The sequence below is a fragment of the Dendrobates tinctorius genome, unplaced genomic scaffold, assembly GCF_039654945.1.
Source record: "Dendrobates tinctorius isolate UK_male_01 unplaced genomic scaffold, ASM3965494v1 ptg000116l, whole genome shotgun sequence".
NCBI classification, from domain to species: Eukaryota; Metazoa; Chordata; class Amphibia; order Anura; family Dendrobatidae; genus Dendrobates; species Dendrobates tinctorius.
The window spans coordinates 35,878,916-35,897,452 of record NW_027361784.1 but is presented as its reverse complement, the minus strand read 5'-3'; the positions used below and the strand labels follow the sequence as shown (position 1 = coordinate 35,897,452).

Sequence of the window (18,537 nt, the reverse complement as noted above, 5' to 3'; positions counted from 1 at the left end):
GTCCCACCACTGGGAAATCCACTGACAATGAGAGCAGGGCTCCTACATTCCCCCATTCAAGTGAAACTGGAATCTGTTATCAATAGGACTGATGGAAACCACAACTTCATTCAAACAGTGGTGACAAAACTCCTGTTTTCGAGATCGGTGAGTGGTCCCAGTAATGGCACCTTACAGTTATTGTAGACAAGGCTTTGTCCTCATTTGCCTTAAGCTTTTTTCATCAGGGGATCCAATATTTTCTTGCCAGGTAAAGTGCAGTTTGATACACTATAAAATCTAAAACATAGTTTTAAAATAAGGCAAAATAAAGCAGTTGTGTTTCCCTCATCCTAAGTTAAAGGGGTAGATATATTGAAGGTCTATCATTAAGTCCCCAAAACACAATAGATAGGTATCGAACAAAATATAATTTGGCTGATTGTTTGGACTAGAAATATGTCTCTCAACGCCTTCATAAACAGGAGTGCTCCTGTGGTCTCCATGAGAACTCTGCTGCCAAATACCTCTGGTGGCTTATCTCACAGTGAACAAAAAGGATCGGCAGTCCGAAATCAGACACTCCGGATCCTAATCTCCCCGGCATCATCCGAGTCAAGTCCACCAATATCAAAGGGTTCAGCCAACTTCAGTCTAATATGAATGGGGACTTCCACCATAGAACACCAATATCATAAAAATGGGTTATGACTCTTGGTAACTTGCTGATTGGCTGTTTGAAGGAGTTTTTTGATTGGTTTTTTAATCCTGGAAATACATTTTAATGTCATTAGTAAGAGAGTACACGTGCAATATGTATGGAGGGTAATTCATTACCATAGATTGAGCAGAGTAGCTCTGGTTATGTTCAGGCTTCCAAAGAATGATCAGTCAAGTCAGATTCAGTTCATACGACGTAAGAAACTTCTTCAAGGATTTCCTCAATGCAATGTTTCTTAACTAGACTAAGTACGTAAGGTTGGTCCGGTCAATGTTATGAATTCCTTAAACTACGTGACTTGTTGTTAATACTTTTAAATTAGGTCAAGTGTATCTTACACAGAAAATCACACAAAACTCTCACCAATGATCAACCAATGACCCAAACTTTTTAAAACTTTCGTTATTTAGCTTTTCTATAGATATGAGATAAAACAAGTTGCAAAAAACGTTCCACCCAAAATTAATAACTTGACCTGGAAACACAAGTCTGCGAATTGTCCTCTTTTGTTAAATCCTTTTAGCCTCATTTTTTTATGGATTACTTTGGCCTAGATTTGGCCTAGTGCATTTACATCCACTGGTCATTATTGCCTTTGCAAACCCATGACATAAGATGATCTAACAATTGGAGATCCAGCAATACTCAAGTTTATATAAATTGGTGGTTTAAGAGAGCTGATCATCTCGATAACTTTGGGAATAACAATCATGATTTCGATTTCTAACTTATAGGAGTTTACAAAATTAGAAAAACATAGCTACCTTCATTTAAAAAAAAAAAAAATCACATCCAATTATAGGTCATGTTTGGTATTGCAGCTGTTTCCCTTTCACTTCATTGGAACCGAATTGCAATACCAGATACAACACATATACATTTGATGCACTGACACTAATAGAAAGCAGCCATGTTTCTTTATTCATGGAACCTCCTTTCAATTGTGATTATCTGCAAATAGTTTAATCAATTACAACATCTGGACAACCTTGGTTTGTGCCACGTTGAGGGTGTTGGCATCTACTTTGCGTAGACAGGTCAAGGTTTCTTCATTTTCTGTTAGTGGACATCCAACTTCCAACGCCAATGAATGAACTTGTTGTCGAGCTCTTCTCTCGCTTACGGGTAACATTGGAGAAAAGGCTGAGCCCCCCTAGGAATGAGAAGGAATGAAATGATGATCAAGATTGATTTATTCGGCTGATTTCGTCTATGTGATTTACTTCAAGGTGTCCATCAGTCTCACTGATTTTGGATATAGTGTCCATCGCGCGAGCACAATGCCACTCCATTCAATGTCTTTAGAGTTAATGTAAATAGTCCATGTCATGCGGCTATTTTTTATTAAAGGAGTTGGCAATTACACGAACAACCCTTTCTCAATCCCATGTTTTCCTTCATTGAAATAATTACACTAATTCTTACCTCCAGTGCTGGTGCCATTCCAGCAGTGTCGTCACTGGCTTTCCTGAGCATCACATGACATTGTTGTGTTACATGATCTCTGTGGCCAATCCGCACTGAATTCACTCTCCTCTTCTTCAGGCATAATTGACATCCGGAGAAATTGAGAGGGCAGCCATAGTTCTCATTTCCTCCAGATGTTTGATTTGTCCAAAGGAGGAGAGATCAAATCCAGAGCTGATTCGACGCAGGGATCGTGTAACAAAATAATGTCACGTGAGCCCCAGGAGAGCAAATGCCAACACTGCTGGAATGGCGTCAGCACCAGAGGTGAGTATTAGTGTTATTTTTCTATTGGGGGGGCACATAAGGATTAAAAGAGGTTGTCCACTTTAAGCTTTCTCTCTAGATTGCCAAACAGAAAGGAGTCTTAATAAATGAGGCTCACAGAGAATGGGGTCTCAGCATCCACACTTTCTCTAAAATGTAGTTGTAGCTTAATATGCTATTCTTCAAAAAGTCTCCATACTAATTACAATTTCATCCAATTGTTTCCACTTCCAACCTTCCAAAAACTCTTAATTATCTATTAAGAATACAACATAATTACAGCTCTTACCGATATGCATACACTGACTGGAAACCTAAACTGCAGAGGCGAGGTGAACAACCTTTTTTCGTCCAAATGCCAAAATTTGTGATTGTGCCACTCCCAAGTGTCGCATAATTTGATAAGGTAGTCTGATCCAAGGTATATATCGAGAGTATATACTATATGCCATTATTTAATACGTGGGGTTCCCTTCTGGAAATTTCACTATTGCAGATAAAGAGGGCAATCTTCTCCCCTATTTAGCACGCCAGAAAAAAGGAGCCAAGATGACCATACAATGTATACAGTTAGTATTACTGATCACAGGGAGAAAGAGATGGCTGGGACCCCACAGAAGGGCATCAAAGGCCTCGTATGGCCCCAAGGCTGCAGATTCAAAACCTCTTTCCTATAGAGATGTTCCTATTATATTGATGATTATATTGCTAGCTATCATTGTGGACAAGTAAGATAATCAATCATGTCTTTATTTTGAAGACATGAGATACACAGGAAAAGTAGTCAAGTTAGGAAAATACAATATTGCTAAGCATGGTGCAAATTCGCAGGGAATCTACCGTACATTGTTGGAACGTTTGTGCAATGTGCTTTAATATTTCGACATAAATTGTGAAACACAAGGATGAAGCTATAAAGTCTGAAAAAGCAGCCATTTTTCTTTATGCAGAATTGATCAAAGTCTTAGTAAAACAGGAACTTCTCAGTGTTAGAAACTTTCTTTGTCCCCCCCTCCAGAGGAAGTTTGTGGCCTGTTTTGCAACTGACATTCTGCTTGAGTGTGTAACTTTCATAACAGTGAAGGTGTTTCTCTTCCATTCCTCTATCTACGACCCAACGGATCAACATCAGCCTAACGGAGGTCCATATATCAAAGGCAATGGGACTTTCGCAGGCAAGTCATTTATAACCCTTTTGAAAAACTTTTAATTTGAAATATTTACAGTAAATTTTTAACTTTTCAGTTGGGTTCGTCTTGAAAACTTTATGATCATAGAGGTCATTAAAAACTAAAAGTTTCTCCAACTGCAACTCTGGTCATATATTACCAAATATCCCTTTGGTATTTTGTAAAAATGGGATAATTTTGTGACTCAACATAAGGAAATAGCAAGTGTCCATCTCGAAAGCAAACCCTAAACTGGTAAACTACACTGCAAAAAATATTCCCAATTTTTTAAATGTGTGCAATGGCCAAACATGTTGATCAACTTGGAAATATCATTTTTTTGTCTTTTTTTTTTTTCAATTGTGTGAATTCTTAAGATAATCTTTAATAATTTTCTTGGGGTGGGTCACCAATCCTGGAATTTTTGGCCCCTAATTTGAGAATAGTCTGCAATTACTTGGCAAGTTTTATTTTTGCCGTCCACTGGATCAACAGAAGAGGGTAATATTTTGAACTTAATGGATCTGTGTAATTTTTCCTATATTATGATTGTTAGCTTTTGTATATTCGTATTTTGGAGCTTATTTTATTTGCAAAAAATCTTTTAAGAAATGAAAATAATTTTTCCAAAATTGAAAATATTACGGCATCATTACTGATACATAGTAATATACAAATAAAAATAGTAATAAATCATAAATTCACACGGTTTAAAAACTGTAAATAGGGGGTTAAAATATTGAATTATTAATTAAGGGGGAATGTAAGAGAAATATAGAGATATGGGTGATTTAAAAAAGAAAAAAAAATGTTCTATTATTGCTCAAATTACATTAAAAATATCTTAGATAAAATAAATTTTGGAAAGAAGGTTCTATAAATATACATCGTTTTATACTTTACAACAAATTTCAGTTTACATGGTAAAGAATATACGTCCGTTCTCCCACACACGTAGAAATGTAGGTCTCATTTCATAAACCATCCATATGGTAGAGCAATGAAATATAAAAGAAAATACTTCTAAAAATATGAAACTAAAATAAAAATCTCTTATGTGATAAATAATTTTTCACAATCCAACCCAGACAAATATACAGTTTATATGCTGAAGTTAATGAGATGCATGAAAATTGATGGCGTCAATTTTTTTTTTTTTACGAAAATTTTGACTTTGACATTTTAGAACTTTTTTTCCATCAACTGTGTGTAAATGCAAAATGGTCTATATCAAAAGGTGGGCAATTAATTTCCCATGGGGCAACAAGAGATTCTGATCCAATCTTTATTCTGCTCATTATTATTGTTGTTTTAGATCAATTTTTATCACTTAATCTTGAGTGTAATTAAGTCGGGTGACTCGCTGCTACTGGTAATACATGTAAGGTGTTCTTCCCTGTAGCAGCTCATAAAAAACATATAACCTACTGCTTTTTATGAAAAATTATATAAAGCAGCAACTTATTCAGCTCCTGCTATTCAGCCTTTGTACCTTGATCAACAACTCACAAACACCATATGATGCCCCCACAGTCCCCCCACAAATAGTATAATATCCCCTCACAGGACCCATACACAGTATATCCCCACAACCACCCCCTTATACAGTATGATTTTCCCAAACAGTATGATGTCCCCACAGAGCCCCCCATATATTATGATATCCCCTCACAGAGACCATTCATAGTATGTCCCCACAAAGCTCCCCTATACAATATGTCCCGACAAAGTCCCAATACACAGTATTATGTTCCCAAGCAGTATGATGTCCCCCCACAGCCACCCCCACAAATAGTATGATATCCCCTCACAGGCCCCATACACAATATGTCCCGAGAAAGCTCCTCTATACAGTATGTCCTCACAAATCTCCCATATAGTATGATATGCCCTCACTGCCCCTACACAGTATGTTCCCACAAAGCCCCAATACACAGTATGATGTTCCCAATCAGTATGATGTCCCCACAGAGCCCCCCACAAATAGTATGATATCCCCTCACAGGCCCCATACACAATATGTCCCGAGAAAGCTCCTCTATACAGTATGTCCTCACAAATCTCCCATATAGTATGATATGCCCTCACTGCCCCTACACAGTATGTTCCCACAAAGCCCCCCTAGACAGTATAATGACTCCACACAGCCACCTTACATAGTATTATATCCACACACAGCTCCCCATGCAGAATGATATACCCAGACCTTTGGTTGTCCCGGTCCGTGGGCCGCACTGGACCACCCAAATGGCTGCATGTGGCCCACAGACCACACTTTGCCAAGGTCTGGTCTAGAGGAAATGTATCCCAAAGAGTATTATTTTAAACACATCTTCAAAATATTTCCAAAATATAATAGGATAAAATCTAGCTATACTTATTAATCCTGTTCATAGAAATGGAATTTCAAAATTTTTGCCAAGTTATTTCAGTCGAAAAAAACAAAAAGAATGGGAAAATCTTGGCAACCAACAGGACTATCGGGCTCTGCCTTTTTAAATTTCCCAATAAATCAAAGTAATTGTATAATGCAAAAATTTGTGATTAATATCATTGGTATAGTTACATACTTCATTTTATGATTGTGTCCCACTAGAAAACCTAGATTTGTCTACTATTTTTGCTTCTTTCTGTCACTATTTTAGTACAAAACAACAAAAAACAATTTTTTTTAATTCATTATTTTAAAATATTATTTTAAACTGTCAATTTTTTTTCTCCAGGTTTTAATGAATATGGATTTGCTTTGTTCAAATTATTTTAGAATTGGCGGAACTCTCGACTTATTAAACTCATAGTCATTCCCCAATTTTATACAAAATAGATTTTCACATTTATAGCTCCGGTATTGTATATCGATGTTAAAAAAGAAACATAACATGGTGTAAAGGTTTCAGATGTGAAACGTGCAGAAATGTAAATAGTCTACGATTAATCATTGCAAATAGTGAAGAGGAGGAAACTTTCTTTAGACTAGGAGCAAAGTTTTTGAGATACTTGAATTGATAGGGAACAGCTTTGAACCCCAGATGCCTCATTTGAAGCCAAAACCTAAGGAACACCAGAGGCTGCACAATACGTGTAGAAACACACTGCATTATTTTGATTATTTTGAGCACTATATGGTCAACCATAAAGTGATGGATTCATAGAAGGTGCACAAGATTTTCTGTATTAGGATGAATAAATAGATCTGTGTTTCGCCCCATAACTTGATGTCTTATTTTTTTTGGAGCAATTATAGTTCTTTAAAAACAGATACAACCCATCCCCCACCTTTTCAGTGACAACCGGTAAAATGAGGAAACAACTCATTTTTCACTTCTCGATATTAGCACATTTTGTCTTCTATGTTATCTGATGCTCTGCCTGATCGGAGAGACGATCGTCACAGCCGCACAGTAATCTCAATCCACCGCCCTGCACCGGTCTGTATGCAGGACAGGAAGGAGAATGATCCCATGCCTTTAAGACATAAAACGTTGTAATGTCTTGGCGCCAGGTACTGTTTGGTTTCACCGTCCTATGTAGGATGGTGACACCAGTAATGGTATTCCTGGATGCCATCCTGTAGGAGACGGAGCAGTCAGAGCATTTACGTAGCGTCCTGCATCTGACTGGGGAGGACAATGTGGTGCAAAAAGTGATGTGAAGGTGTGGTCACAGGAACGTCCATCTTTTCTGGGGAGCACTTATGACACAAGGAGACCCAATGTGAGATTGACCAGAGGAACGGGCCCAGGGAGCTGTCAAGGAGCATGCTAAGGGCTGTGGGACAGAGACTGGGGAAGTGACAGGACCCCGAGGAGTAGAGGCCATCTGGCTGCATTCAGGAAGTGAAAGGAATAACCCACGTGGTCTAGGGTGGCCTGAGAACATCTAAGGTTTAGTCCTGCTCAAGTCATTACTACACCTGGAAGTAAGAGAGGCAGATGAGATCCGGTCTACAGATACCTACCGGTATGTGTACATGATCTGCAGGGATCCTCCACTTGTCCCATACACACACTCTGGCAGTTATCAGTGGATGTACCATCACTTGCTTGCTTATCTCCTGATGTGGATGTGAGCAGAGCAATTCTAACCCAATAACTACTTCAGGCTACCAAGTGACCCTAGACCACCTGGGATATATTCCATTAACTATCTGGCTTACCTATACCACCAGGGATACCAGTAACAATCTTTTATACTTTTCCAAGTCATCATGGAACCGTAGATTGCGGAGTCAACGTAGACCACCTGGACTTTTAATGTCAACTCCTAATTTCTTCATAAATCATCAGAGATAAAAAAAAAATAATCTGTTAGCCCATAACATATCATATCAATAACTCCCTAAACCACCAAAGAAAAATGTAATAATATTCCCCAAACCACCAGTATTAATGGATTGTCCAATCCCGTATTAATGGACCACTGATTGGCTGTAGTACTCACATTGTATGTTGACGACAAGAGTCCAGCAGAGGGACAGTTTTGAGGAAGAAAGAGCCTCCTGGAGTTCAGTATTCACCTCACAGGTCCAATAGTGGTCAGCCCCCTTTAGCTTTTGACCTATTATTTTCTGTGCATCATTTATGTGAACCCCTGACAATATGACGGGTATGTAGAACAACACGAAGAACAATGGCCAATCTCTTGTCACGGATGTGTAAGAGGGTTCAGACCATTGCACTGCATCTGTCTGCAGAAGGTTGGCGATAGGTGCGGAACCTATATAGGGATGTTAGGACAGACAGAGTGGCGTTAGATCAGTCTAGGGGTCTCCACATCCCCCTTCCCTAGTGTATGGTTCCCCTTCTCTTATCCCTTTGTGTTGCATTTAGTCTGTCCTACACTGTGCGTGACATCCCTTCAATAGAAAACGAAAGAGACCCATTTAATAATGTATGCACTTTGTATTGTAAAATTTGGTGGCAAATCCTCTGCCTGTTTGAGAGATCACACCACGCTCATGATATCTTTGATCTGGATTTGAGCAATCAGGTCGTATAATTATTGGATGCCCCAAGAGGACAATCCCTTTAACCCGACAGACCCATTTTCTGTAACCTAAGCTCCCCGATCTTCTAGCACGCTACAGACTTCTCATTCACACCATATAGTCCCTCGGGGTGTTTGATAACCACAGCTTTCACATCTTTCGTGTCGCCCTAGAAATGGTCGCTATTTTTAAAGCGACTTCTCTTAAAATAGTAGAAATTAGTTTTTTTTTGCACTTAGGCGCAGATAAAATGCTCTCACCTGATTCTTCAGATGTGCAGGTCCTGACATGAACATCATGTACTGTATGTTATATACACAATAACATGCCCCAAATTATTAAAAAAATATAAACCATCCAACTAAAAGAAATTTTATAGACTTTAAAAAAATGGCTGATTTCTTCCTAAAACAGCGCCACATACGTCCACTGGTTGGCTTCGGTATTGCAGTTTAGCCCTATTCATTTTAATGGACTGGAAGTGCAATACCAGATACAACCCATGCAGGGGTGTGGCTCAAATTACTGTGCATTTCTGTGCATGAGGCCTAGTGAGAATAACAAGTCATAGGAGGTCACTTTAAATTGTGAATTGAGATGACTTTTAACCCCTTAAGGATGCAGTTAATTTTCTTTTTCGCATTTTCAATTTTTCAAATATTTGTATACTCTGACATAGATGTATGGGGGATTGTTTTTTTGTTGTTTTTTGCAGGATGGGTTGTAGTTTGGAATGGCACCATTTATTTTACTATATATTCATAAAGAGTAAGAGGAAATGGCAGGAAAAATTTCCATGTGCGGAGATATGAAGAAAAACATGAATTTTTAATGAATTTTTAAACATGAATATTTTGAATGGGGCAAAAGGGGTGATCTGAACTTTTATACTTTTTTTCATTTTTTTATTATTATTTTTTTTTTTTTTTTACTTTTTACATGTTTTAATAGTCTCCATGGGAAACTAGAAGGTGTGATCAATCGATCGCCCGTGATACACAGAGCAGGGCTTCATCTAGCAGTTCGGCGATGCCAACCACACGGGTCTCCTGCAGACCCGGAAAAGTTGTGAGCTCTTCATTTACATTTGGAGAGTTATTTTTGTATCTCTTAAGATGATCTTAAAGTGACCCCAACCAATGATACATTGATTGGCAGCGGTTTATGTTTACTTGTGTCTATACTTAGACTGTTCTATCAGTAGACTGTACGCTTCAGTGAGCCGAGTCTTCTCTTTTTCTAATTTTAGTTCTTGCTAGAAAAGTGCAAAATAAACTACTGCCGCGCTGGAAATTCGACAGATCTCATCGTTTCCATACACGGCGTGCCATGGTACAGGAAGGTCTCACTTCCTCTGGTCTCCCATTTGGGCCATTTCGTGAATTCCCATGTCCCCCTATGGTCTCATCAGCCCCTCTCCATATACTGTAAGTCCCATTAGCTACCAGTTTGGCTTTAATAAATGGATGACCTAATTTAACGGGTCCCAAAGATCACCGCTCAGAGCCCCAAAGGCTTCTAAGAAGCTTTAATATTTCGGGAGCGATGCGGACATGGCGTCTTGTAAGGCTGCGTTCACACATCTGTTGTTTTGCAAATCAAACTTGGCCTTTAAAGTTTATGGGGATTTTATCTCTTTCGTAACTGATCCATTGCGAAATGTCAACGAGTAAAAAAAAAAGTTTAGATCTTTTACCATCTTCAGTTTCTGAAAATTGAGAAAAAAATAACATTTAAAATGGATGAAATATGAGTGAAAAATGGTCCATTGTACATGGATGTAAAAACGGAAACGGATATGTGAACAGAGCCCAAGGAGAAGGCAATCGGCACATACGGACTTCCTGAGCGGCGGGTTCTCACAGGCTGCTCCTCTGTCACTTCTTTTACAACAGCCTCAATGTCTGGCCGCGAAGAAGCCAGAGAAGAACGAAAAGTAGAGAATGTTCTGGACAATAATCCGGAACAAATTGTACAAATTTGTGTTTCCACAGAACTCTGCTGTTCTTCTACTTTGTGTCAGCGGAAATGTCCACCTCTTGGCCAACTTCTCTATTTTATCAGAAAATTTCTAAAAAACAGTTTTCTTATCTTCATCACGATGTCCTAACTCCAAGACATAAGCCATGCATCAAGATAAGATGTGTCAGCTGTGGTACAGAACCACAATATAAAGCTGCTATAACCTGGGCATCTCCTGTGTATAATTATATGGTCCACACTGGTATAACCTGGGTATCTCCTGTATATAATTATATATGTACAGCTGGTATAACCTGGGCATCTCCTGTATATAATTATATATATACAGCTGGTATAACCTGGGCATCTCCTGTATATAATTATATATGTACAGCTGGTATAACCTAGGCATCTCCTGTATATAATTATATATATACAGCTGGTATAACCTGGGCATCTCCTGTATATAATTATATACGTACAGCTGGTATAACCTGGGCATCTCCTGTATATAATTATATATGTACAGCCGGTATAACCTGGGCATCTCCTGTATATAATTATATATGTACAGCTGGTATAACCTGGGCATCTCCTGTATATAATTATATATGTACAGCTGGTGTAACCTGGGCATCTCCTGTATATAATTATATATGTACAGCTGGTATAACCTGGGTATCTCCTGTATGTAATCATATATGTACAGCTAGTATAACCTGGGCATCTCCTGTACATTATTATATACTGCACGTACAGCTGGTATAACCTGGTCATGTCCTGTATATAATTATATATGTACAGCTGGTATAACCTGGGCATCTCCTGTATATAATTATATATGTACAGCTGCTATAACCTGGGCATGTCCTGTATATAATAATAGATATACAGCTGGTATAACCTGGACATCTCCTGTACATTATTATATATGTACAGCTGGTATAACCTGGGCATGTCCTGTATATAATTATACATATACAGCTGGTATAACCTGGGCATCTCCAGGACATAATTATATATGTGCAGCTGGTATAACCTGGGCATCTCCTGTATATAATTATATATGTGCAGCTGGTATAACCTGGGCATCTCTTGTATATAATTATATATGTACAGCTGGTATAACCTGGGCATCTCCTGTATATAATTATATATGTGCAGCTGGTATAACCTGGGCATCTCCTGTATATAATTATATATGTACAGCTGGTATAACCTGGGCATCTTCTGTATATAATTATATATGTACAGCTGGTATAATCTGGGTATCTCCTGTATATCATGATATATGTACAGCTGGTATAACCTGGGTATCTCCTGTATATAATTATATATGTACAGCTGGTATAACCTGGGTATCTCCTGTATATAATTATATATGTACAGCCGGTATAACCTGGGCATCTCCTGTATACAATTATATATGTACAGCTGGTATAACCTGGGCATCTCCTGTATATAATTATATATGTGCAGCCGGTATAACCTGGGCATCTCCTGTAAACAATTATATATGTACAGCTGGTATAACCTGGGCATCTCCTGTATATAATTATATATATAGTGTACAGCTGGTATAACCTGGGCATCTCCTGTATATAATTATATATATAGTGTACAGCTGGTATAACCTGGGCATCTCCTGTATATAATTATATATATAGTGTACAGCTGGTATAACCTGGGTATACAAGACAATAGGACATCGGGGAATGTATATAGAAATCTCCTCTTTCTACACTACCGGAATACTATATAACGCCCTCCCCGTCCCCCATAAGACCAGGAGCAGCTTCTCTCTCACTTCTCCATATTGGAGTCCCTCAGTTTTCAGTCCACTGCTTCTAAGTGGTCAGGAAAGAAGCCGCGACATAAGCCTGGGTGCGGAGTACACGAGGTGTGTGGTGCCGAGCAATGCTATAAGGGGAACCCGACATTTCCATTGGTTACAACAGCTCAGGCGAAGGCTCCTGCGGACCCTCGTGATCGGCTCATGGACCTGCAGCAAATCTGATGGCTTCAGTTAGTGGATGTTGCTGAATGGAAACTTCTAACAACCGCTATGGACCAACTTCTGTATTTGTGCTAATTCTCACGTACAGACCCCGATCTCATCAGGCGCAGTACAGATGTTACAGGAGTTTTGAACAATTTGTTTTTCAGTGGGTTTTTTTTAGTGGGTTTGCACCCAAAAATTCCAGGAATAGCGCCGATAAAACGCCCAAAAGAAGCTTCTTATTAACTCCTATAGATTTATTAATTGCTTAACGGATGTCAAAAACATCTGAAAATCGCCTCAAAAACATGCGAAAAATTGCTTAAAAAGTGTTTACAGAAAATGCCAACGAAAAATGCTGAAAAAACAAAACAAGAACGCCGAGAAGTGATTCCTGAAATACCAAAGATTTTGATTGTCCGGAAAAGACGCAGTGTGAACCCGCTCCTAGGCTGTGGCCACGCAGTTTTCTGAGTCGTTCATAACTGATGAATTTTTCAAGCGTTAGTCACTTCTGGAAAGTCTCCTTTTTGTAAGATTTTGGAGATTTTCTTTTCCCAAAGTGGTTCTTCTAGAGTTTTGGAAGAGATTTTTTTTTACCTGGAATGTTCTTTTCAGCCTTTTAATTGAACAGCACCTACTTTGGAGCGGATTCTATCAGGATCTGCATCACACACTTTTTTTTTTTTCCACCAGGTATTTTTCACAACCTTTTTCAGGAAAAAAAGACTTAAATAAAAGTCCTTATAAAAACAGCAAAGTGGATTTCCCACGAAAATGAGTGGAGTGGTAATTGGCCAACATATGGCAGTGATATGTCAGCCCCGTACATAGTGTTTGGCGCTTTTATTTAGGCATGATATGGCATGGGCATAGCAGCAGTGCTGCAGAAGAAAGTAGACAGGGCACTACATGTGGCGGCACTGGTGAGTGGTGCCAGTACGGCCTCCTATAATCAGTACTGGAGCAATATCGTATTACAGAAGAGGAATAGATATAAAACATTCTGTCCGCCCAATTCATCCTGTTGGTGTATTGTGTCCTAGGATCGGGGTCAATAACTGCGGAAAATCCGGAAATGGGGAACATGATGAGAGTCTCCGCTCCACCAGACAAGATCGCTGCCACTCACACAGGTCAGTGCCTCCGTGGTGTCACCGCGGCTCTACAGCTGGGTGGGTGACACCCCCCATAACCCGCCATTCTGGTGCTTTACTGCTCTGATCTTCAGGTGGTCCGTATCTCATTATTTTTTATCGCCATCAGGAACAGAAAGTAATTTTTTGGCCGTTCTCTATGACTATCCCCCTCCGGACGTCAGCAAGCCGATATTTTACTTTGGAGAGAAACTTCGGGTCATTTCAGAGTAAGTTTTTTTTTTTTTTACTATGAAGCTTTTAATATTTAGACGTAATGGCGTTCATAGTGGTGTTAGTGGGAGTAGTGGTAATGGGGGGGTCCATGGTATCTGTAGTAGTAGTGGAGGTCAAGGTTTATTTTCAACATCTAAAGTTGCGGATCCGGTGGGGGAACCTCTGCGATCCTGAGAACACGGCTTGGAAATGTCGCTGCGCCATCACACTGTTCAGTGTCTTTAGGACTGTCGAAGATGGCCGAATACATCACTTGGCCCCGCTCCATTGTAACAAGTCATTTCAGAATCCAGTTCCTGGGATTGGTTGGGATCTCATAGGTTAGAACCCCACCAGTTATCAACTATCGCACGGACATTAAATGATGGAAATAACCCGTTATTGGTTAGTCCAGTCACCTAATTAATAAGGACTCCTTTACCGTTATCATTGATGAGCCTCTTTCCACTCATGCTGGTCTCTGTCTCAAGCAGTACCATGTCAAGACAACGAGGGGCACAAGTAAAGGAGCCCCTTGCAAAAGCTCCAATCTATACACCCTGGACGGGCTCCTGGTTGCCATTAAATAACCCGTCAGGTTCACATAATCACATCTCAGTGGGCAGCAAATTCACCTTATATCTAACCGCTTAGATGCCACTGTTGATGTTGACCCAGGCATCTCAGGGGTTTAACTGCTGTGATCAGTGTGAGCTCCAATTGCAGCAGTTACCGGGGGATTTCTGCTTTCCATCATACATATGTGATGGATGTTGGAAGAGGTGGACTGATGCCAAGTATGGAGGTGGGTCAGATCGTGAAGCTGTTGCATGTCCTGCCACCATGGTGGTATACAACGTATGACTACTGCACCCAATCACTAGCTCTAGTGGTCATGTCTCACGCCAATCCCAACCAAAAATGACCATTTGTTGCCAGGATTTTTGTAAACCCCCAACACACCTAATTTGCAGATTTGGAAAAATTTGGACAGTTGGCATGTATATAGGAGTGGTATTACTATTCCCACGGGCAGGAGATTATATTATATGTGTCTATTCATATGTCCAGTCTTGACCATTTTAAGTGTTATTCCCATGTTTATATATGGATATTCTCAGATAGAGCTTGTAAATACAAGCATTTTTGCAATTTACTGCTTATTAAAATTTTCAGCCATTCTTAAGATATTAACATTTTTCTTTTTGTTTACAACTCGTTCCCTAGGAGACCGACCACCGCTGCTGTCTGGCTTATGAGCATTGCGCTGAATTTAGTAAGGATTAGGAGTTAACATCAAGTTACAGCAATACTGGCCATATTAAAAACAGCGCTAAAGCTCAATAGAAAAGAGCTTGTAAGCACTGCGCACATTCTACTGTCTAGCAGCAGCGGTCGGTCTCCAAAGCAACAAAAATAAACAAAAATAAAGTGTTAGTATCTCAAGAATGGCTGAAAATTTTAATAAGCAGTAAATTGTAAAATCGGTTGTTTTTCTATGCACTATCTGAATATGCCAAATTTTATAAAGTTCGAAATAATGGGCATTCCCATTGTCCAAAACTAGATAACTGATTTTGTGAATTGCAATTAGCACCGCTCATAATTTCCCATGAGGGATGTAGTGAGAGTGAAAGGGCAGTGTAGGGCGGTAAGGTATGGTGGCGGGAGTGACGTAATGGGCGGCAGATCACACAGATAATAGTATACGCTGTATACAATGTGCAGTGCTGAGGTTCGGAGCAGTGCAGGTGGGTTTATAGAGATACAGGTGGGGTTATGATAAAAGTAGAAGAATCACACAATGGAAAATTACTTTCCTGAATCTAAGAAAAACAAAAAACCTCAAGAGATGTTAATGCAAATCTGGTGAGAAGGGAAATAAAGTGCAAAGACGTCGCACAGAGGAGGATACGGTATAATTGGGGCTGGATAAAGGTCTGCGAGCGCCCCCTGGGGAAAAACATGACAGTTTTTGTAAAGGTGTGCGGATGGGAAAAAGTACTGATACTAACAGTAATTATTACTAATAAAAAAAGCACCATATGGTGCCAATATAGCAATACTGCCATACAGTGAGCACTTAGTTGTGTCCACACTGCAGTACCAAAGTAATCCCACAGCTGAAGCCACAATGAAAGTTAGAGACAACACACTGCAGAGGAAGCGGCTCGTTTATGGTAGCATGTCATGGCAGCACAATTCATGCAGGCACACCATCTGTATACACTGGGAACGCTTGGACAGAGGAGGCCTATTCAGGCTACCAAATACGAGGCCTTCTGTCCTGGCTGGCCCAGGATGATCTCTGTAATGGAGCTCCCCACAGATGGAGATCTCAGAGCAATTACCTCTTATATCCTTACGTACTGGCCCTGTGTAGAATTGACAAGTTTAGTTGCTCTCAGTCAATCCCTACTTATGTCCCTATGATAACTCTTCTTGCTCCAGCTCATTGCCCCTAGAATTCACAGTAACCAATCAGAATCCAGATTGAGCTGTCAAACCAAAGTTCTCTGCAACCTAAAAGTTTTGTAAAGTTAAGCAACCGTAGAAAAGATTTTTTGCTCTCTCTAACAAGTGGAGTGGTTATTTAATGTCTCCTTAAAGCTGGATATCAATGTTCTACAGATGCTATAAAGTTTGTATTTTCTTATTGTTATAGCGAAGGAGGATGGTGGAGAGTCGTATCCCTGAAATCAGGTCGGGAAAACTACATACCGTCAAAGTGTGTGGCGAAAGTCTACCATGGGTGAGCACAAAGCTGGGAGATATAATACATGTAATACAATATAATACATGCCAATGCATGAAACGTAACATAGAATATTAAAGAAAGTCTAGTATTTCCCACTTGCCCACCGTCGATATTTCCCCTACATCCTCCCTTATCAAACTACTGTGGAATGTGGAGCTGGTGGGAGGGGAGGAGGGGTATGCAGCTGCAGAATCTCAGAAGAAGGAGGAGCTTCTGGAAGAAGGAATCTGATTGGCTCAGAGTATATAGCACAGCTGTTACAGGGACCAGCTGAGGGATTGAAACATGGATTTTTGTGAGTACTCACCGTAAAATCCTTTTCTCCGAGACGCTCATTGGGGGACACAGATACTGTGGGTGTATGCTTCTGCCGCTAGGAGGCTGACACTATGTGAAAAAAAGAGGTTAGCTCCTCCTCCGTCATATACACCCTCGCCCCTATTGCGGGCGGCAATCAGTTTGGTGCCAAAGCAGTAGGAGGACAACAAAATCAGCCTTAATACAGGTACAACATATCCAAAACACCACCCTTATATCAAATTAATAAATGCATATAAATTTAAACAAAACAAGAGCCAACTGGCTAATAGGGTGGGTGCTGTGTCCCCCCATGAGCGTCTCGGAGAAAAGGATTTTACGGTGAGTGCTCATAAAAATCCATGTTTCTCCTTCGCCTCATTGGGGGACACAGATAGTGTGGGACGTCCTAAAGCAGTCCCTGGGTGGGAGATTGACTCACCGATCCAAGCTACATGTACCTCTTGTTTAAATGTGCGCCACCGTTGCTTGGAGAATCCTTCTACCCAGGCTCGCATCCGCCGAGGCCTGAACATGGATATTATAATGTTTGGCAAATGCGTGCAGGCTGGACCAGGTTGCTGCCTTGCAAACCTGTTCCGTCGAAGCCTGGTGCCGAAGCGCCCAAGAGGCGCCCACTGCCCGGGTAGAGTGTGCACTGATCCCCGCTGGAATCGGCGTGCCTCTAATAAGGTAGGACTCCTGAATAGTCAAACGAATCCATCTGGCTATGGTCGACTGAGGCAGCGAGTCCCTTCCTGCGCTCTTCAGGGAGCATGAACAGCGTGTCCGTCTGACGAAAGGGTGCCGTCCGCGACACATACTTCCGGAGGGCTCTTACCAGGTCTAACGTGTGAAGAGCCCTTTTCCCACACGGTACACCGGTGCTGGACAAAATGAAGGCAAAACAACATCTTCATTAATGTGAAATGAGGACACGACTTTCGGCAGAACAGGAGGGGCTAGTCTGAGGACCACCTCATCCTTATGGAAAGTGAGGAACGGAGCTCGGCAGGATAGAGCCGCCAGCTCTGAAATCCGCCTGATGGAAGTGATGGCCACTATGGGAACAACTTTCCAGGAAAGGTGCCTCAAAGAGATATCCTGAAGCGGTTCAAAATGGAGCTTCCTGCAGAACACCTAGGACCATGTTAAGGACCCAGGCGTCCATAGGCGCCTTATAGGGAGGTATCCAGTGGGAGACTTCCTGGATGAAAAGTCTTCACCTGCAAATTGGTAGTAATTCTGCACTGGAACAGGACGGATAAGGCCGACATTTGTCACCTGCGGGAACTTGGGGCAAAGCCCGAGTCTAAGCCCGACTGGAGAAAAGCCAAGATGTTGAGGATCGAGAATCTCAGCGGAGAAACATCGCGGCCTCCACATCAAGCACAGAACACCTTCCAGGTGTGGTGGTAAATTCATGCTGAAGCCGGCCTTCGGGCGCTAATCATTGTAGCAACCACCTCGCTCCCGAACCCTGCCTGGGTTAGAATCCAAGATTCAATGGCCATGCCGTCAAACACAGGGTCCCTGAGTTCGGGTGTCAAATCAGCCCTTGAGTCGGTAGATCTGGGCG

At 40.7% G+C, this 18,537-nt stretch overlaps 2 protein-coding genes across 2 annotated transcripts in view; one reads left to right on the top strand and one right to left on the bottom strand.

The window, feature by feature from the left end:
• TG (thyroglobulin) overlaps positions 1-18,537 on the bottom strand; it is a 249,352-nt gene that overhangs the window by 16,641 nt on the left and 214,174 nt on the right. The window contains 1 exon segment of the mRNA XM_073590435.1: positions 1,689-1,853. Coding sequence (XP_073446536.1) covers positions 1,689-1,853 — 165 coding nt within the window.
• The window catches only part of SLA (Src like adaptor), a 36,004-nt gene continuing 20,950 nt past the window's right edge, over positions 3,484-18,537 (top strand). The window contains exons 1-4 of the mRNA XM_073590357.1: positions 3,484-3,609; positions 13,598-13,687; positions 13,818-13,917; positions 16,569-16,655. Coding sequence (XP_073446458.1) covers positions 13,630-13,687; positions 13,818-13,917; positions 16,569-16,655 — 245 coding nt within the window. The 5' untranslated portion in view covers positions 3,484-3,609; positions 13,598-13,629. The remainder of the gene's footprint in view (positions 3,610-13,597; positions 13,688-13,817; positions 13,918-16,568; positions 16,656-18,537) is intronic.